The sequence below is a fragment of the Neofelis nebulosa genome, chromosome 10 (genome assembly GCF_028018385.1).
Source record: "Neofelis nebulosa isolate mNeoNeb1 chromosome 10, mNeoNeb1.pri, whole genome shotgun sequence".
Lineage (NCBI taxonomy): Eukaryota > Metazoa > Chordata > Mammalia > Carnivora > Felidae > Neofelis > Neofelis nebulosa.
Window position 1 is genome coordinate 6105740 of NC_080791.1, and position 20435 is coordinate 6126174.

General features: G+C 46.6%; 1 protein-coding gene across 16 annotated transcripts in view; it reads right to left on the reverse strand.

Annotated features, from left to right (window-relative positions):
- ALKBH8 (alkB homolog 8, tRNA methyltransferase) overlaps nt 1–16622 on the reverse strand; it is a 78507-nt gene extending 61885 nt beyond the window's left edge. For 4 of the 16 annotated variants that reach the window (XM_058686643.1, XM_058686634.1, XM_058686633.1 and 1 more), the window contains exon 1: nt 2666–2747. Coding sequence is in view for 2 of the 16 variants with exons in the window: in XM_058686631.1 (XP_058542614.1) it covers nt 16560–16592 (33 nt within the window). In the remaining 14 variants the exon portion in view is untranslated. Of the gene's footprint in view, nt 1–2602; nt 2774–5843; nt 5951–16559 lie in introns of those variants that run through there. The other 12 variants (XM_058686631.1, XM_058686640.1, XM_058686639.1 and 9 more) reach the window with 12 other exon arrangements.
- Between the last annotated feature and the right edge of the window lie 3813 nt (nt 16623–20435).

Below are 20435 nucleotides of genomic sequence, written 5' to 3' on the forward strand. Positions count from 1 at the left end.
TGAGATCACGATTTACCAGATAGCCTACTAGCCATGGTGAGTCCAGTCTAATCAAAGTGTAAAGCACACTCTCTGTAGGATACAAGAGTTTGGAGATCACACAGACTCTGCTAGTAAGCTGAACTCCGACATATCCTATTGGATATCCCCCTAAGTGGTAATAGCAGTATGTGTCATCCTCCTTGAACAACGGGGTGCCTATTAATTAACCAAAGAAATATAGAAAAATGCTCCTGGTGGCATGTGGGTGGCTCAGTCAGTTAAGCATCGGACTTTGAATCAGGTCATGATCTCATGCTTTGTGAGTTCAAGCCCTATGTCGGGCTCTGTGCTTACAGCTCAGAGCCTGGAGCCTGCTTCAGATTCTGCTTCTGTGTGTGTGTCTCTCTCTCTCTGTCCATCTCTGACTCGCGCTCTGGCTCTCTCTCAAAAATAAAAACATTAAGGAAGGAAGGAAGGAAGGAAGGAAGGAAGGAAGGAAGGAAGGAAGGAAGGAAGGAAGGAAAGAAAGAAAGAAAGAAAGAAAGAAAGAAAGAAAGAAAGAAAGAAAGACAGGGAGGGAGGGAGGGAGGGAGAGAGAAGGAAAGAAAGAAGAATGCTCCTGTGCTTGTAGGCAAATTCCTATCAAATGTTTATAAATTACAGCACAGGTATATAGGCTGCACACACAAATCTCCAGAACATACAAGATTAGTGATAAGGGTTGCCTCCAGGAAGGGGAAATGGGTAGATGGGTACAGGAATGAGAGGGAGCTTTCTTCTTTCATAACTTTTGAATTTAGCAGCTATTCAAATTGCATTGCCTATTGAAAAAGAAAATTAAAGGGACACCCAGGTGGCTCAGTCGGTTAAGTGTGGGACTTTGGCTCAGGTCATGATCTCACAACTTGTCGGTTCAAGCCCTGTGTCTGAGCTGACAGCTCAGAGCCTGGAGCCTGCTTCAGGTTCTGTGTTTCCCTCTCTCTCTGCCCCTCCCCTGCTTGCACTCTGTCTCTCTCTCAAAAAGAAATAGACATTAAAAAAAATTTTTTTAATAAAAAAGAAAATTAAAAACCTTTTTTTGAAAGAGTGAATGTAAGGGTGAGTGGAGACAGGAGGAATAGAGGGAGAGAAAGAGAACCTTAAGTACGTTGCATTCCCAGCACAGAGTCCAACTCAGGGCTCAGTCTCACCACTGTGAGATCCTGACCTGAGCCAAAATCAAGAGTAGGAGGCTTAACTGAGCCACCCAGGTGCCCTGAAATTAAATTTATATAATGTTTATTTTTGAGAGAGAAACTGAGTGGTGGAGGGGCAGAGAGACACAGAGATCTCAAGCAGCCAGCCTGATGAGGGGCTCCAACTCACAAGATCATGACCTGAGACGAAACCAAGAGTCAGATGCTTAAATGACTGAGCCACCCAGGTGCCCCTGAAATTGTAAATGGTTGTCATTTCACTGTTTTAATTCTTTGAAGAACACCTACTCTGTATTTTCTTACTTTGAAGAACAACTACTCATTAATTTCCTCTCTTCTTCCTCTAACTTAACAGAAAATAAAATAAATAAAATAAGAAAAGTCTGTATTTTGTCTGTATTTCGTCCCTAGGATCTAGGGACACCTGGCTGGCTCAGTCAGTTCAGCGTGCACTCTTGATTTTGGCTCAAGTCATGATCTCGCTGTTCATGAGACCCGGCCCCACATGGGGCTCTGTGCTGACAGCGAGGAACCTGCTTGGGATTCTTTCTCTCTCTCTCTCTCTCTCTCTCTCTCTCTCTCTCTCTCTCTCTCTCTGTCCCTCCTCCACTCGTCCCTCTCTCTGTGTCTCAAAATAAACTTAAAAAAAGAAAAACAACAACAACAAAAAAACAGGATCTGGCAACAAGCAACCACCCAATAAACGTTTACTGAGTAAGCCTATACTCACTAAATTTACCTAACCTTGCCTTCTTCCCTCCCAAGCCACTCAGAATTCTGAGTCTGGAGGCCCTCTTCAATGTTTCACTAATGCGTAGTGTATCTCTATCGGTGCAGTTTTCAGATTGTATCACAACTACCCGTCTGCGTGATGGGCTCGCCCAGAAAAATGCTGTCTACTTGAGGTCATGGAGAAAGTGCCCGGCAGACAGCGGGAATCCGTAAACGCCCGTTAAACGAAATCAACCAAAACCAGAGCCTGGCACCACCAACGGCCAAAAGGCCTCCGGGATTGCTCGAACTGGAGCACAGGAAGAGCGAGCTGTGTGAGCCGCCCAACCACACGAGCAATGCCCTTCTTTCAACGCACAGGTCGGACAAGCCCTAATCGCGCCAGACGAACACTCCCCAGGCCGCGACCGCCAGTCCCCAACCCCACAGCAAACCCAAGAGCGACACCGAAGTCACGTGAGCATCCGCACCGCGCGCACACACACACGTGCATCTCACACAGCGGCACGACCAGACGACGCACAGACACGCCGCAGCCCACGGACCGTCCCAGGGGCCCGCTCCGGCCACCCCTCCCCTCCCCTCCCTCCGTGCCGAGGCCCACGGGGTGAGGCGGTCAGAGGAGACCGGAAGAGGCCGACAGGACAACGCGGGGTTGCAGCCACCCCTCCCGCCTCTGACAAGTGCCTCACATCTCCGCCACGGCCCAGGTTGGGCTCTCACCGCGCCGGCGCCCTCTCCTTCGCCAGCCTCACCGGTTTGTCCCCGAAAGCGGCGGCGGCTACAGGCGCATCCCCTCACCTGGGCGCAGCCATGTTGGAGGAAACTGCACTACATTTCCCGTGAGCCTGCGGGGCGGCGAGGAGCGCTCCCACAATCCCCTTCGCCGCCCCGAGGGCCTCGGCCACTCCCCCGGCCTAGATCCGCCGCCCGTAAATGGCTGTGTGGTACAGTCAAGGTGTGGTTGTCTTATTCTCGGGAATAGTGAGGGTTGGGAGTGCTCCTTACTTTGCATAGCTCCCCAGGTGGGCACTGCGAAGCCGGTTGTGTCCCTCGGTCCCTCAATGATGCTTCCCCCTGTCCCCCCTACTCCTTGGGCCTTGAGCACCTTTCCTCCCGAATCTTCTAAGAGGGACGGGCGAGGACCCTGGGGTCTGGAAGGTGACATCGCGTGGGCCACAGAGAGGACAGGGAATATGCACGAACGTGCCCGGGGTTGGTGAGTACCACACAGCGACAGGAAGACGTGTGGAAGAACGCCGAGGCGGGGGCAGGGCAGGGAAGAGGGGCCGCCCCGAGTCCGGGAAGACGCTCTGTGATCACAGAAACCATCCTGTCCTGCGGGTCTGGGACCAGAGCTTCCGCTGGGAGGCGGGACGAGGGACTAAAGTAGACTATTTAACAGGCTGTTGCACTGGTTTAAAAAAAAAAAAAAAAAAAGCATGGTAGCAAACGGTTAACCAGGACCCAGGCTTGGCGCATGGAAAAGAGAAAGGTGTTAACAGGAGAGGATGAGGGTTAGCCATTGTTGCGGCTCCAGTGTTATCCGTGTGACACGACTGCACGGATCACCATTCAGCCCGCATTGTATTAGGAACCGCGTGAGCGCAGGGAAGGAAGTGGAGCCAGGAGCCCGGAGGAAATCACTTCCCGCAGCGCCGATGTGCTGCCCCCATCCGCACCCCAGCACAGTGGAGCGGCAGCGAAAGCTGAGGTTGGACCGGCCCGGGAAACATGGCCCCAACGAGAGTGTTGCTGAGCGGAGGAAGGGTTTTCACGGAGAGGAGGTTAGAAGCAGGAAAGAACAGAAGTCGGGAGGCAGAAAGGCAGCCACTGCAACAGTCCAGGAAAGAGTGTGAGGGGAAGTCCCAGTTGCAAAAGTGAAGAGGCCAGGTGCAAGCTGAAGAGGTCAAGTCACCCTCACCACGGCCACTACCAAAGAGGGCATAAGGGACAACCTCTTCAGTCTCCCCCATTGCGTTCTTCTGCACAACTGGATGCTTTCAAACACACACTCCAGCAGGGCTTTGTGATGACGGCAATGTTGTAAGCGCCCGATATGGTAGCCACTAGCCGTATGTGGCTTTTGAGCATTTCGAGTGTGGCTAGTTAAGTACAACTGAAGAACTGAATTTTTAGTTTTAAAAAATTTTCTCGAGGGGCACCTGGGTGACTCAGTCAGTTAAGCGTCCAATTCTCGGTTTCAGCCAAGGTCATGATCTCACAGTTCATGGGTTCCAGCCCCCACCCCCCCATTTCAGGCTCTGTGCTGACAGGGCAGAGGCTGCTTAGGATTTTCTCTCTCCCTCTTTCTCTGCCCCTCCCCTGCTCAAGTGCTCAATAAATAAATAATTAAATAAAATATTTATTGAGTTTTGATTCAATTTTAACAGTTGTGGGCTGCCTGGGTGGCTCATTCGATTGAGCGTTCAACTTCTGCTCAGGTCATGGTTTCAGGACTCATGAGTTCGAGCCCCGCATGGGGCACTGTGCTGGCAGCTCAGAGCCTAGAGCCTGGAGCCTGCTTCAGATTCTGTGTCCCCCTCTCTCTCTGCCCCTCCCCCCACTCATGCTCTGTCTCTCAAAAATAAACATTTAAAAAATTTAAACAGCTGCATGTGGCTAGTGGCTCCCAAATTGAACAACAACATAAAATATCTCCTGTTGGCCAAGTTCAATTGTTTCATGTGCTTATCCACCCAGCTGGAATGTGCTGAAGCTTTTAAAACTTTTGAGCTTCTTAGCCTCCATGAAACTTCTCTTTCTTAGGTCTCTACACATTCCAATCACTTGTTTTCAGGGTTTTTTGCTAGCTTGCCTTCATCTTTCCACAATTAAATGCAAGCAATCCTTCAGGTTGTGTATTTGACGCTTTTCTCTTATTCTGTAGTCTTTCCCTACTTCCCCAGAGTTTGAAAGATTTGTGAATCATTCCTTCATCTTTTATCTTCACCCCTGACTTCCTTGTAGGAGGGAGTTTGGTTTAATAAAAACAACACAGGCATTGGGGAATGACCTGAAGTAGAAACTACAAGATGGCATTCACCTTTTGGGGTTGATGTAATAATTACTGTAAAGTAGCCATTAGATGGTTGTTTGTTCCTTTTCTACCCTTCAGACCTTAAGTTACAGACACAAATTTCTAACTACCTGCTGTCCATCCTTGACAATGGACATCTAAGGATGACACCTTGACATCCTTAGAAAGAGGTGGATACGTATAAAATTATGCATGCAGGAGCTCTTGGGTGGCTCAGTCAGTCAGGTGTCCAATTCGATTTCGGTCATGATCAGGTCATGGGGTGGTCAGGTCATGATCTCATGGCTCATGGGATGGAGCCCCACATTAGGCTCTGTGCCAACAGCAGGGAGCCTGCTTGGGATTCTCGCTCTCCCTCTCTCTTCTGCTCCTCCCCTGCTCACGCTCACTCTCTCTCTCTCTCTCTCAAATAAGTAGACATTTTTTTAAATTTTGCATGCAACCCTTTTTTTTTTTAATTTTTTTTTTTTTAACATTTATTTATTTTGAGACAGAGAGAGACAGAGCATGAACGGGGGAGGGGCAGAGAGAGAGGGAGACACAGAACCGGAAGCAGGCTTCAGGATCTGAGCCATCAGCCCAGAGCCCGACGCGGGGCTCAAACTCACGGAACGTGAGATTGTGACCTGAGCCGAAGTCGGACGCTTAACCGACTGAGCCACCCAGGCGCCCCGAATGCAACCCTTTTTATACTGGCCCTTATCTCTTGCTTGGAATACTGCATGGATCGTGTCTCCCAGAGAAGAGGACTCCCTGGAGCAGTTTTCAGCTGCACTAAGACCCTGTTGTATTCATTATGTAACTCCAGGGTCTTCCATAGTCTTGTAATAATAGAAATCCAATCAATGTTGAGCTGAAAATAAATTTAATTTGAAGATAGAATTCATCCTTACCTGTGCCAAAAGCTTTACATGGTGATCTATAATAATTTCTCTAAGGCCTTAAATGCTGACCTAATGACTCTTTCCTTAGTAAACCTCATCTCAGCGTCATGATTATTATTGTTCTCTGAGTGACTGATGCAGGGGTGGCAACATTTTTCCGTAAAAGAACCAGAAAGTAAATATTTTCTGCTTTGTGGCCACCCATGGTCTCTGGTCACATATTCTTTGTTTGTCCTTTTTGTTTGTTTGCTTTTAAACAACGCTTTAAAAATCTAAAAACCTTCCTTAACTCCCCTGGCTTATGCCAGCAGGATTTGGCTCGTGGGTTATAGTTTTCTGACTCCTGGACCCTGTAATCCTGACCCTAGTCTCAAGGTGAAGCTGATATTGGCACCACCACTGAAGACATTTATAATGAATTGGTGTATAAATGAATTTTATCAGGCTAGTCACTACTACATTTTAAGCATGGAAAAGCAGAAGTCTGTCCCACAGTAGAGCTCTGGGAATTAAGGCTAGGAGCAACATATCACTCAGAATTGCTTTTAGTTGCCAGTGACAGAAACCTAGGCAGACTGCTTAAAAAGTATTTTTTCCCTCAACTGACAAGCCATCCAGACCAAAACAATCACTGGTTCTGGTTCTCCTGTTCCAAAATGTCATCAAGAACCCAGGTGCTTTCTACACTCCCACTCCACTATCCTTTGTATGTTCACTTTTTATCCTCATTCTTGATGTCTCCTGGTTACAAGGTGGCTGCTGCTGCTCCAGATATCTTGTCATCATACTAGTGTCTCTAGCTGGAAAGAAGGAGCAGAGTCTGTGTCTTTTTCATTCAGGAAATGGAGTCCATTCAGTCCCAATGGACTCCCTCTTATTTCTTTGAGCAGACATGAGTTGCATACTGCGGTAGGAAGAATAATGGACCCCCAAAGATAACCACACTCTAAACATTGGAACCTGTGAATATGCAGGTATAATTAAAGTTTGCAAACTTTAAAATAGAGTATCCAGGGGCCCAATATAACCACCCAACTCCTTAAACAACAGAACATCTATTCCAGCCAGAGCAAGACAGTTCAAGTGGAAGAAATCAAAAAGATTTCAAGTGTGAAGGATTTGATATGTTGTTGCTGTCTCCAAGAAGTAAGAGTCTGTGTGCAGCGTCTAGAGAGAGGCTTCTGTAAGCTAGAACCAGCCCCCAGCTGGTAGCCAGCAAGGAAATGGGGACGTTAGTCCTACAGCCACAAGGAACTGGATTCTACCCACAATCTGTATAGGCTTGGAAGCAAATCCTTCCTAGAGCATTGTAGTCAGGGCCCAGCCAGCTGACCCCTTGATTCTGTGCTTATGAAACTCAGAGCAGAGAAACAAAGTGAGCCAGCGCAAACTTAGGGCCTACAAAACTGTGAATAGATGTGTGCCTATGTGTTACAGTAGCAATAGAAAAACATGTTTACCCTCTGACCGATCACTAGCGTGGGATTTCCATGGCTGCTTTAGGCTAATCATCATTAATTCCATGGGGCTGGGATGAGGCCCATCCTCCCCGAGATCAAGAGACCTTGATGGCATAAACTCTAAAATTAGGTTTCTGTTAGCAAGAAATAAACAGGAAGACAACTGTTGGGTAGACAAGTGACAGCATATTCCATAAAAGGACTGAACAGTTGACCTGGCTGGATTTATCTTAAAACCTAAGGGACAGCGTTGCTAGAAGGGTGAGTGCTGTGATAAACTAACACAGCATTCAAAGGTAGGATTCTTTTTTTTATATAATTTTTCACATTTATTTATTTTTGAGAGACAGAGAGACAGAGCACAAGTGGGGAGGAGACAGAATCCAAAGCAGGCTCCAGGCTCTGAGCTGTCAGCACAGAACCCAATGTGGGGCCCAAACTCACAAACCGTGAGATCATGACCTGAGCCGAAGTTGGACGCTCAACGCACTGAGCCACCCAGGCGCCCCCAAAGGTAGGATTCTAATAGCATTACATCTCTACTTCAAGACTCCTCAATCAGAAAATATTTGAAGATGTTCCCAACAGACCCTGAGACTTCTTACATTCTTACTATGGTTCCAAATTGTGATGCCATTTCACGGCACTTTCAAACTCAATTCCTATGCTTACGAGTTTTCTCCTTGCTCCCACCCCAGACCCTTTGTTCCTGGCTACCTTCTGGCTTTTTCCCCGCTTGTCCCCACTGGCAAGTTTTATTATTTTTTTTTCCCTCCTTATGGTTTTAAAAATACACTTTCATTTCTCAGTCTTTCCACTTACTCTTCTGCGACTTATTTTATCCCTCCTAGGTAAATGACAAGTTTGTATCAAATTTCCTTTCCAAACTTTTGTCCCTGCTGCTTCCCAGATCGCTGGCTTCTTGAAACTCCAGCAAGAATGCATGATGTGAAACCATTTGATGTTCACAGTGACATTTCAAGACGGAATGCATTATTCATGCTCTGGTGATAAAAATTCAATGAAAAGTTTGCGGGTTGTCATATGGTGAAATTCCCATGCAGTAATTAGAGGCAAAAAAAAAAAAAAAAGGAAAAGAAAAAACGAAAGGGGCCAGCCTGCAATTTGTTATACAGAACGTAAAACACTGCTTGGAGGATTGTTTCTGGGATTTTTTTGGTCAGTTACAAAACATAACATTTTAGCTGTAAAACAATGTTTTAATTGCCCCCCCCACCCCCGCCAACACACACACAAAATGATTTGTTCTTGAGGCTGAAGACCTGCTTACTTCCCAGAATATTTTTTTTTTCCTGCAACATACTTTTCATAAATAGAATAAAGAGCAGACCACTCTGGGTACAGGAAAACCTTTGGGGTGGCCAGAGTACTGGGATTTATGGCTTTAAAAAGGTTAGGACCGAGGGGCACCTGGGTGGCTCAGTGGCTTAAGCATCTGACTCTTGATCTCAGCTCAGGTCGTGATCCCAAGTTTGTAGTTCATGGGTTTGAGCCTGGCATCAGGCTCTGTGCTGACAGCATGGAGCCTGCTTGGGATCCTCTCTCTCTCCCTCTCTCTCTCTCTCTCTCTCTCTCTCTCTGCCCCTCCCCTGCTCACTTGCTCTTTGTCTCTCAAAATAAATAAGTAAACAATGAAAAACATAAATTAATTAAATAAAACATGTCCCTTTACAAGACAAAAATTATCTTAAAAATTTAAAAAACAATCCATTTTAAAATGTCTACCTCGATGGCTTCCTGTTATCATTAATCTCTCAAAAACACACTGAAACAAAAAGATACTTGCCCAGAGACGGTAAGCTTCCTCATTAACTGTGCTAGATATAATTCACATTTCATATTCTCATGACGATTGCTTCTTGTTATATGTGGTTAAATGGTCTCGGGTTTCACTTTGTGGCTAATGACGACCTCAGGCTAGAAGCATCAATTCTGCCATTTTTCATTGGTGGGGCTGGACTTCTCTTTATTCCCCCTCACTGGAGGGAATTTAGAATTTTCTAGCCCACTTGTCCATTTTGCAAAAATAGTTTTTGGATTACGTAAACACTTACCAGGCACCCAAATCACACCGTGCTTAAGGCAAAGCAGGGAAGGCAGCCACAGCAGCCCCTGTGCCTGAGAACTCCCACACCGCTCCTCTTTTAGAGCATCTCTCCAAGTCCCGGACACGTGACGATCTGACGCGCAGGCCTGACGAAGCCTCCAGTAGATGAACCGTGAGTGGAGATTCACTTGCTTTATGTAACACGATTAGCAGAATTTCCAGCGTCTTCCAGATACTCTCAGCTGTGCAAACTGCACATTAGAGACCACAGCACGAGGGCATGTTTCTCCAGGCGTGGCCCTCAGACTGGCCGCCACCAGCATCACTGGAGTCCTTGTTAAAAATGAAGAGTTACAGGGGCGCCTGGGTGGCGCAGTCGGTTAAGCGTCCGACTTCAGCCAGGTCACGATCTCACGGTCCGTGAGTTCGAGCCCCGCGTCAGGCTCTGGGGCTCTGATGGCTCGGAGCCTGGAGCCTGTTTCCGGTTCTGTGTCTCCCTCTCTCTCTGCCCCTCCCCCGTTCATGCTATGTCTCTCTCTGTCCCAAAAATAAATTAAAAAAAAAAACGTTGAAAAAAAAAAAAAATGAAGAGTTACAGACCCCACGAGACAACAGGAGTCAACTGAAAGCAAACCTAAGTTTAAATAGCTTCTCTGAGCCCCGGAGGAGTATAGGGTGCATCTCAAAATCTCAGGGGGCTAGGGCCCAACAATCCGCGCATTTCACAAGCCATCCTGCTGCTTTTGCAAACGCTCGACCATTGAAGAAAAATTCTACCAAGAAAAATTCCCAGAGTAACAGAGTGCCAGGGTTCTCATACATTTGGGATTTATTTTAGGTGAAATGTTTTCAATGTATAAGGTACAATGAGGGACCGAGAAACCAGATGATACAGCATTCAGATCATCAAATTAGAGAACCCATAAAATGTCTGTCTCAGAACAATTTTAATTATTGCCATCTCCACAGCCCATTTTATAGATGTAGGAACTGAGCCTTAAAGACAAAGTGTAAGCTGGTTAAATAGGGGACATTTTTAAGAGACTGATTTACATTCACGTCTGTGTTCTCACATGAATAAAAACTCAGTTTTTTATACGTTAAAACATATCTATCTACTATTTTTGGCAAGTACTAACACTTAACATACATTATCATTTAATCCTAACAACAAAAACAACCCTAGGCATAAGTTTTATGTTCTCAATTTTACCAATGTGGAAACTAAGGCTCAGAGAGGCGAAGCAGTTTTCCCAAGATCACACAGTTAGTGACAGAGACACGAGTCAACACAGTGTCCCTCCTTTTCCATTTGTATGCATTAAGTTCAAGGACACTACTGTAGGAAAATGCCCATTGATATTCTGACAACTAACCAAGTGTTATTGAGACAAATATAGACAGGACAAACATGAAAAAATGTCTTGTCTAAATGGTTGCATCTTTTAAGCAGCCCATGCAAGAATAATTTACAGAGTATAACTTTTATCCTTCAATAAAGAGAGTGAGTCCAGAATCTTGATTGCAAGTTTAGATGCTCTATTACCAATTTTTGTTTAATGTTTATTTTTGAGAGAGGGAGAGAGACAGCGTGAGTAGGGGAAGGGCCAAGAGACAAGGACAGAAAATCCAAAGCAGGCTCTGTGCTGACAGCAGACAGCCCGACACGGGGCTCAAACCCACACACTGTGAGATCATGACCTGAGCTTAAGTCAGGTGCATGACCCACTGAGCCACCTAGGTGTCCCTCTGTTCTCAATTTTTTTTAAAAGGCAAGCAGCATTAACTGTCTTGTTTATTCAGCTCCTCCAGCTTTCAGTGTCAGAAACAAAAGATTGGCTACTATCAGTTTCTCTCCCGTTGAAAATCATGGCCTCAGAGACCATGTGGTTAATAGGAAGTTAACTAAACCTAGAATTTACTTTTCAACATCTCTAGGAAGCCTGTTGACAGTCTCAGGATGAGGAATTAATAATTAATTAGCACTGATTACGGAGTTCTTCGTGAAATTTAACACACCGTGATGGAAACAGATAGCTTTGAAAAATCATTTGAAACCAGAAACTTAGTGAAGTTGAATTATTAACGTGGGGATACAGGTGACCATGATCTCAAATTTTTAAAAAATGTTTTCTGTGCCTGCCAAAATCACCGTTGAAGGTTTAGGGGTCTCCGACAGATTTCTTGGGTCATCCCTCCTACTACAAATTCATCCATAGTTTTAAATGCTCTTTCGGTCCAACCACTGTAAATGTTATTGTGGCAGTGGCCTCGTGTTAACTGGCTCTAATCTAACCCGAGGGGACTGCATGGGGTGAAGCGGTCAGACAAGCCTCTGCTGGGAATTCAGCAATTCCAAACAAAAGGAGTTAGGAATGAATTGTTTAATAAATGGGCATCCAGGACCTAAAGAAATACAGGAAGCACGGAGCCATATGCAGTAGGTACCTCCAACCAGGAGATGGCAGCAGCAGAAGCGGGAACTTGTCGGGGGGGAAAAAATAAATGGAATCCTGAGCAAATCTCCACACTCTGAAATCAGGACCCTGCCTCAAGACCTCCGGAATCACTAGAGGCTCCTGGCAGGTACGGAAGACTTTAGGAGGTGCCTTGTCACTGAAATGATCACAGGTTTCTCCATTCAGAGTCCCAGCAGAAAGGGTTAGGCATATTGAACAGATGCCACGAAGCCAGGGTAGCAAAGGGTCTCTCAGAAGTCAGCCTGGTTCCTACCAACAAAAATCAAGCAGAAGTAACAGAGATACCAAAGCATTTCAGTAAGAAGCAGAAATGACGAATAGGGATTTGAGTCCTGGAACAAAGCAGAAAAGCAAATCCTTTTTTAATTTTTTTAGTGTTTATTTATTTTTTGAAAGAGAGACAGAGAAGGTGCAAGTGGGCAAGAGGCAGAGAGAGAGGTGAGAGAGAATCCCAAGCAGGCTCCATACTGTCAGCACAGAGCCCAACGTGGGGCTCAGTCTCACAAACCATGAGGTCAGGACCTGAGTCCTGATCAGAGTCAAGAGTCAGATGTTTCACTGACTGAGCCACCCAGGTGCCCCAGAAAAGCAAATCTGACCGGGAACACAAAATGTTGACAACACTGGCCAGAGCCAAAGATCTAGGCTGGGCATCTGGGTCTGTGAGTTCTTGAAGTAGTGGTGGGGAGCACCCCCAAAGGGGGAGTCTGGTCTGAGTTAGGTGGTATTTTGGCAACACACAGCCATCCTGTGTTTGGGGGTCCTTCAGTTTCTTGAGCCCTACTGAAGTGGTCTGTGAGAGCAGCTAAAATCAAATGGCGCAGATCACAAATGTCCCCTTACTTTTCATTAACTGTTAAAGTAAATGCAGGAATAAGGAACGAAGCCAAGGTGTCATTTAGATAAACAAAGGCCAATAAATGTTTTTTCCCAGGATCTTGAAGAGATTGTTGTTGAGGCTGGGTCAGACCTCATCACCACAAGGAGAGACAGTATTACCGTGAGGAATTATGTCTAGCGCGATGCCTTGCATCCTTGGCTGTGCTATCTTATAAAGCACGGCTCAGTCACAACATGATCTAGAATGGGCATTAGTTCTAATCAAGTCGGTGGCAGAAGGTGATGGCTGGAGCTTTAAGTTCCTAGGGATGTGGATGGTACAGAAAGAGGGTCACACGCCTAACTGAAGAAGAGCCAAGAAGCTTTGTGTGATGTTCTAAACAAAAACACTCAGATTTCAGCCACCATTGCCATTTCCTGAGGGAAAATGTGCTTCAGGAATACTCCCTCCCTTAGCCACACTTTTTGATTAAAGCAGGGTTTTACCAGGTTGTCTGTCTGGTCCCGAGCCCAGGATTAAGCACCAAATCAGTCACCTATCCTTCTTTTAAGGAATAGGACCTTGTGCTGAGCCTCAGATACAGAGTTTGGCCTCAGCAGAGCTCCTGCTAGGTCCAACTCCCTGCTCCTTCACTTCAGATTCCAAGGTCCTATCTCCTGGTCAGTCAGGTTAGGACAAGTGCTTGGCAGAGATGGTCCCCAGGCCAAGGATGATAAGCAAGCAAAACCAGAGTCAGAAGACCCTGGGTTTGTTTCTTGCACAAATGGGGCCAGAGAGCCTCCAAGGAAGTCTGATATATAGAAATTCCTTAGGAATTTTGAGTTTCAGACTTTGATAACCATGATCTAGCCCCTGGGGCCATTAAAAAATATTGAGAACCCCCTCCTTGCTCCCATATACACTGTGGGGGAGACTGAGGACGTCATCCATTAGCTATGGAATGCCTGTCTCCACACTAAGAGATCACAGACCATGGAAGAGGTAGATTTCATGGAAGGCCCAATGCTCAGGTGTGTCAGGTTAGAATCAGGGTGTGCCACACCAAATAAGAAGTGCTGGGACCACTCTCGCCACTGTTATTCAACATAGTATTGGAAGTCTTAGCCTCTGCAATCAGACAACACAAAGAAATAAAAGGCATCCAAATCGGCCAGGAGGAGGACAAACTTTCACTCTTCGCAGATGACATGATACTCTATATGGAAAACCCAAAAGATCCCACCAAAAAACTGCTAGAACTGATTCATGAATTCAGCAAAGTTGCAGGGTATAAAATTAATGCACAGAAATCAGTTGCATTCCTATTCACCAACAATGAAGCGACAGAAAGAGAAATCAAGGAATCGATCCCACTTACAGTTGCAGAAAAAACCATAAAATACCTAGGAATAAATCTAACCAGAGAGGTGAAAAATCTATACACTGAAAACTATAGAAAGCTTATGAAAGAAATTGAAGAAGACACCAAAAAAATGGAAAACGATTCCATGCTCCTAGATAGGAAGAACAAATATTGTTAAAATGGCAATACTACCCAAAGCAATCTACATATTTAATGCAATCCCTGCCAAAACAACATGAGCATTCTTCACAGAGCTAGAACAAACAATCCTAAAATGTGTATGGAACCAGAAAAGACTCCGAATAGCCAAAGCAATCTTGAAAAAGAAAACCAAAGCAGGAAGCATCACAATCCCGGACTTCAAGCTGTATTACAAAGCTGTAATCATCAAGACAGTATGGTACTGGCACAAAAACAGACACAAAGATCAATGGAACAGAATAGAGAACCCAGAAATGGACCCACCAACATATGGCCAACTACTCTTTGACAAAGCAGGAAAAAATATCCAATGGAATAAAGACAGTCTCTTCAGCAAGTGGTGCTGGGAACACTGGACAGCGACATGCAGAAGAATGAACCTGGACCACTTTCTTACAACATACACAAAAATAAACTCAAAATGGATGAAAGACCTCAATATAAGACAGGAAGCCATCAAAAAACCTCTTTGATCTTGGCCGCAGCAACTTCTTACTCAACACATCTCCAGAGGCAAGGGAAACGAAAGCAAAAATGAACTACCGGGACCTCATCAAAATAAAAAGCTTCTGCATGGCAAAGGAAACAGTCAGTCAGCAAAACTAAAAGGCAACCGAAAGAACAAGAGAAGACATTTGCAAACAACATATCAGACAAAGGGTTAGTCTTCAAAATCTATAAAGAACTTATCAAACTCAACACCCAAAAAACAAATAATCTGGTGAAGAAATGGGCAAAAGACATGAATAGACACTTCTCCAAAGAAGACATCCAGATGGCCAACCGACACGTGAAAAAATGTCCCACATCACTCATCATCAGAGAAATACAAGTCAAAACCACAATGAGATACCACCTTACACCTGTCAGAATGGCTAACATGAAGAACTCAGGCAACAACAGTTGGCAAGGATGTGGAGAGAGAGGATCTCTTTTGCACTGCTGGTGGGAATGCAAGCTGGTGCAGCCACTCTGGAAAACAGTATGGAGATTCCTCAAAAAACTAAAAGTAGAACTACCCTACAACCCAGCAATTGTACTACTAGGTATTTATCCAAGGGATACGGGTATGCTGTTTTGAAAAGGCTCATGCACCCCCAGGTTTATAGCAGCAATATCAACAATATCCAAAGTATGGAAAGAGTCCAAATGTCCATCGATGGATTAATGGATAAAGAAGATGTGATATATATATACAATGGAGTATTACTCGGCAATCAAAAAGAATGAAATCTTGCCATTTGCAACTACGTGGATGGAACTAGAGGGTATTATGCTAAGTGAAATTAGAGAGACAAATATCACACGACTTCACTCATATGAGGACTTTAAGAGACAAAACAGATGAACATAAGGGAAGGGAAGCAAAACTAATATAAAAACAGGGAGGGGGACAAAACATAAGAGACTCTTAACTATGGAAAACAGAGGGCTACTGGAGGGGGTCAGGGGGGATGGGCTAAATGGGTAAGAGACATTAAGGAATCTACGCCTGAAATCATTATTGCACTACATGTTAACTTGTACATAAGTTAAAAAAATAAATTAACAACAACAACAAAAAAGAAGTGCTGGGAGAAGTACAAGAAGTGCCTGTAGGTGAGGTTTTGTATGGACCTGGGCACTGAGGCTCCAGCTCATAGTGTCACTAAAGAAGTAGTCAAGGGGCGCCTGGGTGGCGCAGTCGGTTAAGTGTCCGACTTCAGCCAGGTCACGATCTCGCAGTCCGTGAGTTCGAGCCCCGCGTCAGGCTCTGGGCTGATGGCTCGGAGCCTGGAGCCTGTTTCCGATTCTGTGTCTCCCTCTCTCTCTGCCCCTCCCCCGTTCATGCTCTGTCTCTCTCTGTCCCAAAAATAAAAATAAAAAACGTTGAAAAAAAAAATTAAAAAAAAAAAAGAAGTAGTCAAGGTTGACAAAGGTCCCGTGCGATTAGAAGGGCAATTTCCATCCCAAGCATTGGCCAGGAAGCCAGAGTCCCAAGTGATATACAAATGCCACCAGTGGATAATACAAAGCAGCCCAGACAGGGGAGAGCCGTCAGCCCTTTGCTACGCAAATGAGCCACCCCCAGCTTGGGGCTTACTGGACACACAGCTGGAAAATTCCCAGACTCCTACAGTTGACCTAGGTCCGCTGCAAACACTGGGGGCTTGAGCTCCTCTGTGCCGCGATGCACTTCAGTTTCACCTGGAGAAAGACTTCTAACCCTGGATTTAAAAGCCGGTTTACTGCTTCTCTGGCACACCGGCTTCGTTTTTCTCCCCCAAGATTCATCAGGGCCTTTTCCACAAATGCTGTCCTGGGGGCTGTTATTCACCCAGCAGGCTGCTTACCTTGAGGCTCTTGACCTTCGGCCTGATTTTCATGTGATCAGAGGAGCCTGCGACTGGATTCTAGGACCTGGAAAAATCAGAAAAGGTTAGGTCAGCGGCAAACAGCTAGTCAGACTTCTCTAACTCCTCCACACGTGTTGAACTGTCAGAGCGGTGGGTCGCACCCTGATGAGACGGCCCAGGTGCTGGGTCTTGAAGAGGTGATCCTTCTCGGTGAGGAAGGAGACATAAGGCCTCAGAGCAGCGTTCTCCCTCAGTGACCGCTGCTCTGGACCCCACAGAGCCAGTGTTCCCAGGGTGCAGTCGGGGCCAGGAAGGTCCAGGTGAGGCTGCTAGGACGCTCCTGCTCTTCTTTGCAAATCAGGTTGCCAAAAACAACTCTCCGGGCCCGCGGTGACACAAAGGCCTAAAAGATACATGTGCACGCAGGTGAGGACAGACCAGACTCAGTTAGTCTCATAGCAGCTAAGACCAGGAGAAGCCACCCGCAGGCAGAGACGGGACCTCTCCAGCCACTGTTGGCACGGGCTGCTTAAAGCCAAAGGAAAGAGGCAGAACCGGCCCGGCAGGGTGGCCAGGAGACAGTGCACCCAGGAAGCCAGGCGGACCATCGGTGACATGCAGGCAACGGGGTGGCAGAGTTGTCCCCAAACGGCGAGAAGGAGACAAAAATTCAACAGCAGGCAATTATGGGAAACCCAGCGAACGTGTTCAGGGAAGTGGACCAGCAGGTAAAAGCCCTCAGTCACTGGCCTTGAAGGACAAAGTCGACTCCGCAAGTTTCAGTTTCAGGAAAAGCGAGTTCCATGACACGGGCTCAGAAGCAGCGGGCAGGAAACTCGTCTGGAGATCCCACAGGCAGGACGGACACGGAGTGGCCGGGAGGAGCCCTGGTGGGGGCTTTCACTCCCTCCAGAGGGAAGCGGCGGGGGCAGGTTTGAGCCTACAGGTGAGAGGTCAAGGACCGAGGGCACGTTCAGGAGGTTCAGGAGGCTCCCGCTGTGGGAACGTCCGGGCGCCCGCAGGAAACAGAGGTGGATAGGTCTGGCTGACACCACTCCTTCCCTCGGGGGTCAGGTAGGTCCCCCCTCGACTCGTCCACTTTTACATCGTTAATTCAGTTTTCCCCAGGGAAGCAACCAACTGTTGGAAGGCTTACACCGTTCTGTCTTCCATTATAGCCCCCGGGGTCGAGCGCGGCACGTGAAGAGTGCTGACACGTGTCTGTAGATGTACTCTGCTCACTGGTGGAGAGGCAGCAAGGTACAGCAGAGAACGCGGTACGGGGGTCACGAGCGAGGGGCATTTCATTCCAGCAGGTCTGGGGGTCTTTCCCCACCTCACCTACATCTCCGTAAAATGGGGCCGTGAGACCAAACTCCTGGTTTTTACATCGCGTTTCTCGGAGCCTCAGGGTGTCCCAGTGATACCACAGGCGGTCACCAAGCACGGAGGGGAGGGACACTGGCCTGCGCCCGCTTCATCGACGGCACATCACCCTTTGTCAGTGTTACGTTTGGGGGTTCACCGTAGAAGGCCGTTCATATGGCTTCGGTGGCTACAATTTTTAAAAATTACCTGACTCAAATATTTCCAAAGTCCCTTTTGCTGTAGCATGACATGATTTTGCAATGTCACCGACACGTACCTGGGACGGGGGCCTTACCAGCAGGTGGTGGTCCGGCCCAGCCTAAGGACTGGGCCTCCCTCTCCCTCCCTGGCCGCTGCTGCCCCTCCCATCTGCAGACGAGGAATAAAGACAGGCCCTGTGTGCAGGGAGTCCTCCCCGGCTTCACACTCTGCAGCTCATTCATTTCAGACGTGTGCCCACCTCCCTTTCCTGCAGCTTCTCATGAGCCTAATCGTGTCCAGACAGCAGGGAAAGGCACCGGGGACAGCCGTCCCTCCACTCCCTTGGATACATCCCCGCCCCTTTAGGCTTCTCCCCTCCACAGGACTCTTACCCGTGCCTCCTTTGCCCGGTCTACGCTTGCCTTTCTTCTCACACTATGCCTGTTTAGACCCGAGGGTTCTGGAGAGCGCTAAGAATTTCTGCAGGTGAAGTCTCTAGACTAATAGCCTGAGCAGTGGAAACGGAGGAGCGGAGCGGTGGGGCAAGGAGGAAGGGGGAAGACAAAGGAGAGAAGGCGACTGAGGAGAGCAGCTGGGGGAGGTGTGCATGGTCTCAGCAAATGGCGACAAACCCACATCCTCCCCGGCTTCCAAAATACACCCCAGGCTGCCACTATGCATGGGGCTGCTTCTAATAATCAGTAAAAAAAAACCCACAACAGAATAAAACTCGCACTCATCATCCTTTCTACCAAACTGCAGTCAACTACATGACTTTGAGAGACAATATCCCCTGCTCGTTCCAACATGCAGGCAGACCTCCTGGAATCTTGCCAGCTTTGTGACCTTGACCTCACCTTGCCTCCAGTTCCTCATTTGAAGGTGAGCATCACAGAAGAACTCACCTTTATGGTTGTTACAACGATGAAAAGGCCCAATGCCAGCAAAGAGTTCTGAATGAGGCCTGGCACAAAGTAAAGCCCTATGAACAAGGGACATTCTTCTAGAGAAATATTTTGTTTTAAGACTCTTCCCCCAGACCCGTCCTCTACATCGTGCTCCTCTGTAAACGAACTGGCCCAGTCTCTCGTGGCCTTACCAGGCCTACCACAGCCTAATAAGTGTTCCTGGTAAATGATGGCAAACATTGCTTCCCTCTCTGGAGTGCCCATTAAATGCCCTCACTGTCGTGCTAGTTAATATAGTTCCACTTAGGCAGAAAAAAAAGGGGGGGGGGGGATAACCACCTCCTATTCTATTCACAATAGGCTTGTTTCGAAGGATTTAAATTAGTGAACAGATTTTAAAAGCGTCATCAAAACTTAAAACATACACATTTTATTATTTTATTGCAAGAATATAATAAAATAGGAACCAAAGGAACTGCCGTTTATGCTTTTGCAGAACTTGGCTGACCTTGTAGGCACATGGTTCTTAATCAGCTGTGTGTATTAGAGTCACCTGAGAGAGTTTTCCAACACGTACAGACCTGGGGCCCACACCCCAAGGATTCTGATTCCCTAGGCCTAGGTGATGTTCTAGCATGTTTATTTGGGAAGTGTTTACCCAAGCGATATTCTGATGCAAAACCCCTGCTCCAAGTATTCCCAGCCCCTTCCCTCCTATTCAACAAAACTCAGTTTCAACTAGAATGAAAACATTACCCACAGTTTTGATGGCACTCTCCATCTAATGAGGCGTACTAGGAATCTCTTAGCCAATTCTCCAATCACGGAAGAAAATGCCTGCAGTTCAAGTCCATCACATAACCGTGGAATTATGTTCCGTTAGGACGGAGCAACCACGAACTCTTCTAGTGGGTTCCTCCACCATTTTAATGAGAGCAACAACAGAAGAAAAGAGCCTTTGTGGGTAATTTTGTGCCTTACTTCCTTCACCTGAAGCCGATGTTGAAAACATAATGGCATGGCTCTTGCGATTTTTATTTTTCTCTTGGGTGCCTCTGCCCCTAGTTTCTTAATTTACGATACTTGTTTACATTTACTTATGAGGCACCCCAGTCACTTAGAACTTTGATGTAGAAACAAGAGCGCAACAGGGAATAGGAAAAATATAATGAATTCTACTTGATTTAAGTAAAGCATGTGTTTGACTTTCATGAAAGGAGAGATGTTATAAATAAAAAAGACATATTGGTTCACCTACTTGTAGCTCCTCGGCATCAAAAGTTCTCCTTATTACCATTGGCTGCTTCTCTGCCTCCGAAAATTGTTGATAATCCGGCCATCTGTAGCAGCTCCTTCCATACTGGCACTAAGCAAACACTGGCTAAAGTGATCCGGC